The sequence below is a fragment of the Pyxicephalus adspersus genome, chromosome 2 (assembly GCF_032062135.1).
Source record: "Pyxicephalus adspersus chromosome 2, UCB_Pads_2.0, whole genome shotgun sequence".
Taxonomy (NCBI): Eukaryota; Metazoa; Chordata; class Amphibia; order Anura; family Pyxicephalidae; genus Pyxicephalus; species Pyxicephalus adspersus.
Window position 1 is genome coordinate 96,301,298 of NC_092859.1, and position 9,294 is coordinate 96,310,591.

Genomic DNA, 9,294 nt, shown 5'->3' on the forward strand with positions numbered 1-9,294 from the left:
TCCAAGACAGAATGCTAAATATACAATTATGCAATGTTTCATATGTACAAGTAACTGACTAAAATATGGCATTTTCAAAATGTTATTTTTTTTGGCCCTGACCAGAAAAAAACATTTTCTACAAAACTACACATTGTGTTTAGGAGCTGGCAGCACATGTATTTCAACAGCTGAAGAGTCACATGCTGCCCCAGCCTGAAGATATGGAAAGCAGGCTGTGAAAAAAGGCGCTCACCTTTAGCATCAAATGTTATCATTGTAACTGTACTCATATTTGCATCTTGTGACAACTTATCTGAATTATTTCAGGTGCAATGAATGTTTTCAGCTATTAACATTTGACATTGGATACAGCCATGCCTCACCTCCCTCTGTGCTTAAGGTCAGTATTATGAGCAGCTAGACTGCTTTTCAGTTTAATGTCTAAATCTTTTCACTTTAACAGGCGACCATTAGAAACTGTGCATAGTACAGCACAAATATATATATAAATATATATATATATATATATATATATATATACACATACTGGGTATAGTTTGTGTGTATATATATATATATATATATATAGTACAACAGTATTAGACTGGACTTTTGAGGGTACTGGTACTGAGCACTAGGCATAAAAAATTCAGAGTTAGAGTGTCATTGTTGTCGTATTGGGTTATGGAGATCCAAATGATATTGGAGAGCACTATACATGTTCTGAAACATTCAAATTTGTATTCAGGAGCATTTTTAGGGCCGTCTTTGCATTAACCTATGTAGGTGATGTGAAATATATATCATTCTTGTATAGACAGTCTGCTGCTGCATTTATTGTCAACAACCTCTATCCATAGTTCTTGCTCTTCATGACTGTTACAGACAACGCTGGCTTATTAGAATTAGTCATTAGCATAAACTTTAGAAAATATCCACCATGTTTGCTGTATATTTAAATATTACATTTCTGGACAGCATTTTTTTTCTCATATGCTCTCAACAGTCTTTTGCACATTGGAATGCACAGGGAATTGTGGAATCTTAGATTTTTATCAGTGGCTGTTTTCTCCTGAGGCAATTATGTTTTATGTTAACTGAACCTTTGAAATTCATTCTTCAGCATATACAAGTTATATTATTAAATGCATCATTAGCATCTTTACCCAACCAAATCCCCCTCTTTTCTTTTACTTTTGTTACTGAAAAGCTATTATACGCTTTTGATAGATTTTCAGTCTGAATAAAATAGTAAAACTTATCTGAGTAAAACTTACATAAAATGAATGCGTCAGTATTGGTACTTACTTTAGTCGCTATGCTTTGTGCACAGAGTACAACCCAACTAGAACAGAATTCTAATAAGGCATTTAATATGGCCTCATTCTTCCAAAACAATTGGGCTTCCAATGGCCTACTTTTGTTTATTGGTAGTTAAACTAAAGTTTTACTTACAAAAAGGCAAATGTACAAAGTTGGGTAATGTATATGTACTGAAAAAATAATCTTTACAGAATTTGTGATAAGTTTCTCCTATGCATTTTTTAAATAAAATATACAATTTTTGTTAAAAGTTCCTATCCTGAGGCATTTCCAGATTTACATTCCAGTGTTACATCACTGCCAGCCCTTTCACCCCACGGCATATGAATGGGACCAGAGTAGTTTCATGAAAGTGCTGAAACCCAAGCTCGTATGAACTTGGAATCAAAATTCCAAGTAAAATAGGGGAAGATAAATCAATCTCTCTAAATGATCTCAGATCCAGTAACAAATAAATCTTTAGAAATGAGCCCCAATGGGATTTCTCTTTTATTCTTACAGCTGGAAAACTGCTTAGTTGTTCTTTATAAAATAGAATCAGATTTATCCTATAAATATTGTTTCTGTTTTGAATGGTTTCCAGTGTGATGCTTAAGGAAAAAAATATGTAAGACTACAATGACCAGCATGCTTATCCTATAATATCACTTGGAGAAAAAACAATATTTATCCACTTGCTGTTTTACATATCAGTTGAAGTACATTCAGTAATGACTCCATGGAACAAAATTTTATTCAAAGAAAAGGAACACAGAACAACTAGTCATAAATCATCTCTTAACTGATCTAAAAATTGTAACTGGAAATCTAAGTAATTTCTATGCACTGTGGATGTTTGCACAACTGTGTTACCATTAACATGTTGGGTAGATCTTGTATAATAATTTAATTTGTGTCTTATGATTTCCTTTAGTCAATACCTGTATAGAGGTCAGAGGGGCCTGGAAGATCAGTAGATTTATACAGTACTCTGTGTTCTCACATTTTGTTCTCATGCCATAAAGCTCTTGCACATGACTATTGTGTGTGACTACTCCACTATCAGACACCAAAAATTGAGCTAAAACCACACTATTTATATATACTGTCTGATGGTATTCTATGTTCAAATGAATATTCAAATCTTGCAAGGGGTGCAAGCCCAACATCAAGAACAGTTTTGTAATTTAACTAGAATTAAACTTTAAAAATAAATTTTATGTTGAAAAAAACACTTTCATTATTAACAGCATTCTGCAATTAGTTTTTTATTCCGGTAATTCATATGCAAGCTGTCATACTGATATGAACATAAATACAAATATGAAGAATTGTTTATCTGTTGATCTTAACACATTTACAGTTGTTGATCCAAACACATCTTAATAACCTACTGTTTATACTGGTTCCATTTTGTGATGAATCCCTTGAACTTGATGTCTTATTTACCAGGTAAAAGAATTAACTGATTTCCGTGATCTAAACCTAAAGGAGCGTGATGCTGTAGAGATAATTTTGGAAGACCTTTTTAAATTCATATTACAAAATAACACATCAAGTTTTTTAGAAGTACTGAAACATATTAAAATGTATCAAGCTAAAAAGGTAATCTGTTAATTTACATGTGATTCAAAATGTTCTTCTGTAACTAAACTGATATTTAGTAAAGCATGTTTCTTAGAGCCCATCTCCAGGCTAATATCAAGAACACCCTCCCACCCTTGCCCCCAGCTCTCTTTTAACACATACTTTATGTTTTATGTAATTTTATGTTTAGGGTTCCTTAACAGCACCATTGCTAGGAGAGGCGGTCCCCTTGCTCTTACATCAATAACTTCATCCTATATCTACCTCATCGCTGGACAGTCCATGGGAAGTGTCAATATTAATCAGGTCAAGAAGAACCCTGCTTGCTGTAAAACAGGAGAAGATAGAGGACTCTGGGTTGAAGTATGCAAGTGCAGCTTTAGGTCATTAAAAGGCATTTAGGTTGCAATTTTTTTTTAGGTTTCTTTAAGTGCCAGTTTTGTAAGGGTTATATTTGAATTGAGATCAGTCTTACATCTTCAGTGTAGATGTCGAAGTTACTTTTCTGGTAGTAACCTGGTAAAAATCTCAGCTTATGTTACAATTGTCCTGGTATTTCTTTTATAGCATATTCACATTGTATGTACATGGCAATTATTAGAATCAGAGGAGGAAGGGGGTTAATTATAAATTTGATTTTAATGCAGTCAGACGAAAAAAAATATATATATTCCAACAACCACATGCTGAAAAGAAAAAAAAGATTGAAATTAAATGTAATCCAGTGGCCAATGTATTGGGCTACAACCCACATTATTGTAATACACTCTTTGTTTCTGATACAACCAGTGGTGAATAAGTCACCATCAGACTGCAAACAATAAAAAAGTGGTCTAAAAGGCTGAAATCATTCTGGCATCAGTTGATGATAATGGTATCAGTGTACAAAATAGAACTTTCAGTAATATAAAAACAAATTACACTTACCTTTACCTCCGCAGAGCCCTTGATCTCTCCAGAGCTGGCTTCCATTTGGCCTTGCGCCATCCTGGATTCATTCTATGTCACGGCACAAAGGAAGTGTCGGGTGCTGCCATCTTCTTCTTTCGTCTTCTGGCTTGTGCTTACATCACCCATTCTTGTACGGTGCCCACATGAGATTGGATAATGTTTTCCTCCTGTAAATGTAAAAATAAAGTGCCGATCTCATTGCTCCTGGAAAAGCCACTTATCAGTCTCGGGCATGCGCACAAGGAAGCCGGAGGCCTTCTGAGATAAGTGACGTAGGTATCTCAGGAGGCTCTGTCTTTACCGCCTTGGTAACAAACACATATTTTGCTTTATTTAAAAGGGTTATCTACCCTTTTACATAAAGTAAAAAAAAAGAGCTTTAAAAGAGCTTTTTTTCATGCTAGTCATCAAATGTAACATTTACATCAAGAACAAAAATATTTGTCTTCTCCTAAGATGAGTTATCACCTTATTTTCCATTTCTATCATCTAAATGCAAAAGATCGTTACCAACAACAGTTTTATCCAAAAAGACATCAGCATATATATTTTTCTAAAAAGTGTACGGGTTGAGGAGGAGATCATAACCTTTATTCCCTGCCAGTGGGAGTTTCGAGTCAGCAAGGTTTATTCTTTCCTTTAAAACTGCCTCATTGACCATCAATACATACTGAGTGTTCCTGAGAGGTAGAAGACTTTAGAGCCTACTAAATTAACTGAACAATCACATTTTGTGGTTCAAACCACCACTTGCCTATAAATCAATAAATGAACAAATAATAAACTTGTCACCTTTATTTTACCTCCAGGAAAACATTTGCTGGATAAATAAAATTCTAGATTTCACAATGGAAGACATGGATGATTTATATATTTTTATGCAGGAATTGACAAAGATGGAAGCTTTTGAAATGGTAATGTATGCATCTTTTTATTCCGGTTTTTGGCGGTATACCATATTTCATAAGATATTCACATTTGTAGGAATATGATCATTTTATGATCCGCTGTCATGTTCATTTCCCTTTACCGTTGCAAGCAAGCCTCTCAAGCTTTCAGTAGAATCACCATCACACTTCCTCATGTATATAAATATGCTTAAATAAATAATTTGTCCTCTGGTTTGTCATGTGAGGTGCTGGGCAGTCCTTAATAATGCAGCATTATATGGTGCCATGATGACACTGAACTCACAGGATATCCCCAGTCTTCTGTATCAATTCATGCATTTCTCTACATTTTTTAGTCCCTGTATTAAACTTCTTATCATAGGGTGACAACACTTACTCATCATTCATAAGGTATGTATACACCTCAGGGGTAAAGGTATCTGACATGTATACAGCAGTTGTCTGATGTTGTTGACTGATGGGGAATGACCAATGTACAAGTCAAAGGAGGAGAGCACAGCGGGTGCTGCTGACTTGTTCTCCCCCCTCCCCTGTCCATAGAGGATAACAGACGCTGTGTGTACAGCACTCATGCTTTCATCTGTCTCTTTTTGTTGCTGGAAACGATCATGAAAGATGTGACAAAAATTGCAGGTGTGTACGCAGCCATTAGAAATGTTTGATTACTACAGAACACTGCTACCCTTCTCTCCAAAATATACACATGAAGTATTATGTAGTTCACAGAAATAACTATGAGCAATGCTAACTGATAACAGTCAGCACATAGGCCACATTTACAAGCTCAGCTAATTTCTGGCAGACCAATACGTTTTTTCCTACTTATGTAATAGATATAACAAAGTACACTGTAGGAAAAGTGCATTGTTAATGTTAGTTGTTAGGGTTTACAGGCACATTAAATAAATATATATATATATATATATATATATATATATATGTAGAATACACAGTAGCTATATTACTTCCACTCCACTTTAATGTTATAACACTTCATTTTGTATCTGTATAGGTCTTCTTGCTGGAGCAGTTTGGTGTATTGAAGTGGACAGTTGAAACAGTACACTTCATTAGTAGTAATGACAGTCTAGGTGGATAATTTGTTACAGGTCAGAAGAGGAAAAAGTATTGAACAAAAACACACATATAGATGACTCTTGGAGTTTATTTGCAGAGTGCAGTAATTTTGTGCTAACAGTTAAAAAAAAGGATCCATAGTAACAGTCTGCAAAAGTATCTTTCAGAACAGCCAGTTCAAAGCTGTTTTGCTTTTGGCTTGTCAATAATCTGCTTCAGCTAATGTGATGCATTTTGATGTTTATGTATGTTTGATATTTTTTACTATACATTTGAAAAGGAGTGTCACCTAAAAGTTCCCCCTGAAAGTTAGGATTCAGTGAGATTATTCATATATTAAATTTATGTTATTGCAATAGGGTTCAAAGCTCCAACTTTTTACCAATAAGAAACAAGTATGTGCCGGAGGTTCTTGGCCCCACCTTTAACAACATAATTTCTAGTAGATGAATGGCTATTTAAAGGAAAAGTTGGGCTTCCTGCTTACCTCTTCTAATGTTTAATCATTTTAGACCAAATTATAGAAAATCTATTGGGATAAAACATCTATCTCTCTCAGTATTGATTTTCTAGTGGTAGCCACCCCTTAAATGTAAATCAAAATAAGAATAGCAAAAAGTAGGGGTTTGATGGCTATAAATTGAAATTGTGTGTTCTCAGTGTTCAAACATACAAAGTACAATACAATAATTTATTGTAGCACATCCCATTACATCATAATGGAGTTAGGGCTTTCATACAACTACTCAAGGAATAATGTAAGTCTTTTATTGGTATAAGTGGAAAATTCACAGTTCAACAAACTGGTCATAAGAAAATATATAAAATGATATAATAACTATGTACATAACATCCCGATTTAGATCATCAGATACATATATTTTTTAAATGGGATATATTGAATATACAAAAATAAACACATTTTTACATATTATGGTCCTAAGTACCAATACCAGTATTGAATGATATAAGAATAAAAAAAAAAAGTATATAGGTGTCAATAAGACTAAATTGTTACTTTGAAGTAGTTGTAATTGGATATGGTGCAGAAGTCAGTGGTAAGAAGATTATGATAAATGGTACCTGATGAGGACATAGAAGTATATGTAATATTAGGTAATACCTTGGAAGATATAAGTAGAGGGTATAGTGAAAACTAAAGAGATAATTTACATATAAATGCACAAAATGCATGACCTTTCATTATCTAGATTGTGCATCAATCATCTTATATTTACTTGTACTAAAAACAAATCATTTTGTATATTGGTGGTAAAAACAATAGCATTACTCTTTGCTATTAGATAGGGAGATTGGTCAGAAGAATAGGAATGGCCTCAAATGATACCCATCTCCTGCATTTTGCAAAATATTAACTTAAGGATGTCTCTAAAGTCACTACTTTTTTTGTTGGTGGACAACAGAAAACAAAAGACGGCATAATAAAATGTAAACATCAAGCTACTGCCATAAGCTAAAAAAAAGAATAAAATGTGTTGTGTTCCTTTTTAAAGTTCAATGTCTTCTGCAAATTAAGTTTGTAGATATCGAATCTTTTTTTAACAACAGATGTTTTTACTTATCAGATAAATCAAATCTGCACTGAATTCCTCATATTAGTTTTCTTTAGAGCACCCAGAATATTCACATCAACAGGCATGTGGGCTTGATTAATATCTCATAAAATTAAAAAATATGATTTAGTGTAAATTCAGTTATGTACAGAACGTGGCCTATTGTTGAATTCACAAATAAATCTTGGGAAAGAACCTTGTACAGTGTTATTTTTCCTATTTTATTATGTTCTGTTCCAAGTACACCATTTATTTTTTCTTTCTATAATATATTTATTGGGTGTCTTCTACAGGGACACTTGTAGAGCCATGGTGAACTCTTCACCGGCACAGACATAATCATCGATACATTATTAGCAAATATTTGGCTGATGATGGCAGTGATTAAAAGCAGAGATCCCAGGCGTTGCTCCCACTAATTCTTTCACTGATACGTAGCACATCTTTCAACTTGTGATGAACGCAGGGCAGATCTGAACAAAGCTAATTGTAGTAATGAATGAATGCAGGGCTAGTTCAGTCATAAGTTTAACAGGATCCAGGCTAATATCATTCCACTGACAACAATAAATGTGATTGGAACCCAGTGATAAACAGAGTGTGGCTGTATTTATTCAAGGAAGGACACAGGATTCTGTCATGTTGTCTTTAATTTATATATGTATAGAACAATTAAGAACTTGATTCACTGCTTTCCTGTATGATACCTTTATTACAGCAGTTTAATCAACCGTGGCTAATGGCTCACTTCAAATTTGCCAGTTAACAGTTTGACATTTAGGTGAAATAAATGTCTTGCTGTACCGTGTATAAATGTATCTTCAACTTATTAGTATTTAATAAGAACATAGTGGGGAACACTGATGCTTTAATAGATAGCAGCCTAAGTAGTTGTCCTAGGGTCACATTATAAGAAGACCAATACAAAATTTCATCCTCTGCCTTTTCATTTTATTACATTAAGTACTGTCATTTGTTGCAAATTTGATTCAGTCAGAATTTAGAAACTGAATAAATGCATTTAAAGGTCAATGGCATGCAGAATCTTATGCTGGCTAAATATATCCCTGAGACTTTGGTTGCAAGATATTTCAACTTGAAATCACAGTTTTAGCTAACCATAATGGCCAGTATGAATCCAGTATAGAATAAAGAAATGTAACTAGGAATTACAGCTGCAAGAAAGGAACACCACTGTAAAATTACTGTAATCAGGTGTAGGAACATGAGTTGTGGTGAAATATCATGGCTATATAGAGAGGATACAAAGAGAGGGGATATTCTGGGGATGATTGTCAGTAAGAAAATGTTTTGTTTTTTGCCTGCAGTTTACCTTTTAGCTTAGATCAACGTTTCATTATTCTCAAATGTATACCATTTATATAATATAACAGACGTTTTCATCTGTGAAATAAGTGTATTAAAAGATTAGATTTTACCACATGATCTCTGTGTATTTCAGTAACATGTAATAGGTGGTTATATACAACATTTCCAGGTGTTTCAAGTAATTACAGACTACAAATACTGACTCAAAATATAGCATCATTGACCAATATTTACCTACAGAATACAAACTGTGATAGAATAAGATGTAAAATTATATAAACAATATGCATTCAGAATACCACCAAAATTCAGCCTTTTTTAAATGCATTTTTAAACTAGCATTTTTTCCCCAGGGTGGCTGATGTAAGGGATTTCTATTACAAACTATTCAGTATTTAAAGAATACATTCACATTTTAATGTTTTCAAGTGTAAGTTGTAAAATGATCCCACAAATTATTTAATGGGGTGATTTCACTTATGTGTATTGTACCTCCTATCAAGGAGCCACCTTATTCACTGCCACCTTCCACTCCCATCTCTTACAAGGATGCAAGGAATCTGACTTTCACCAAATAGTCT

General features: G+C 33.8%; 1 protein-coding gene across 1 annotated transcript in view; it reads left to right on the forward strand.

The window, feature by feature from the left end:
• The window catches only part of CPED1 (cadherin like and PC-esterase domain containing 1), a 129,326-nt gene that overhangs the window by 44,488 nt on the left and 75,544 nt on the right, over positions 1-9,294 (forward strand). Inside the window, exons 8-10 of the mRNA XM_072399032.1 lie at positions 310-382; positions 2,737-2,889; positions 4,632-4,736. Of these exons, the coding sequence (XP_072255133.1) occupies positions 310-382; positions 2,737-2,889; positions 4,632-4,736 (331 nt within the window). The remainder of the gene's footprint in view (positions 1-309; positions 383-2,736; positions 2,890-4,631; positions 4,737-9,294) is intronic.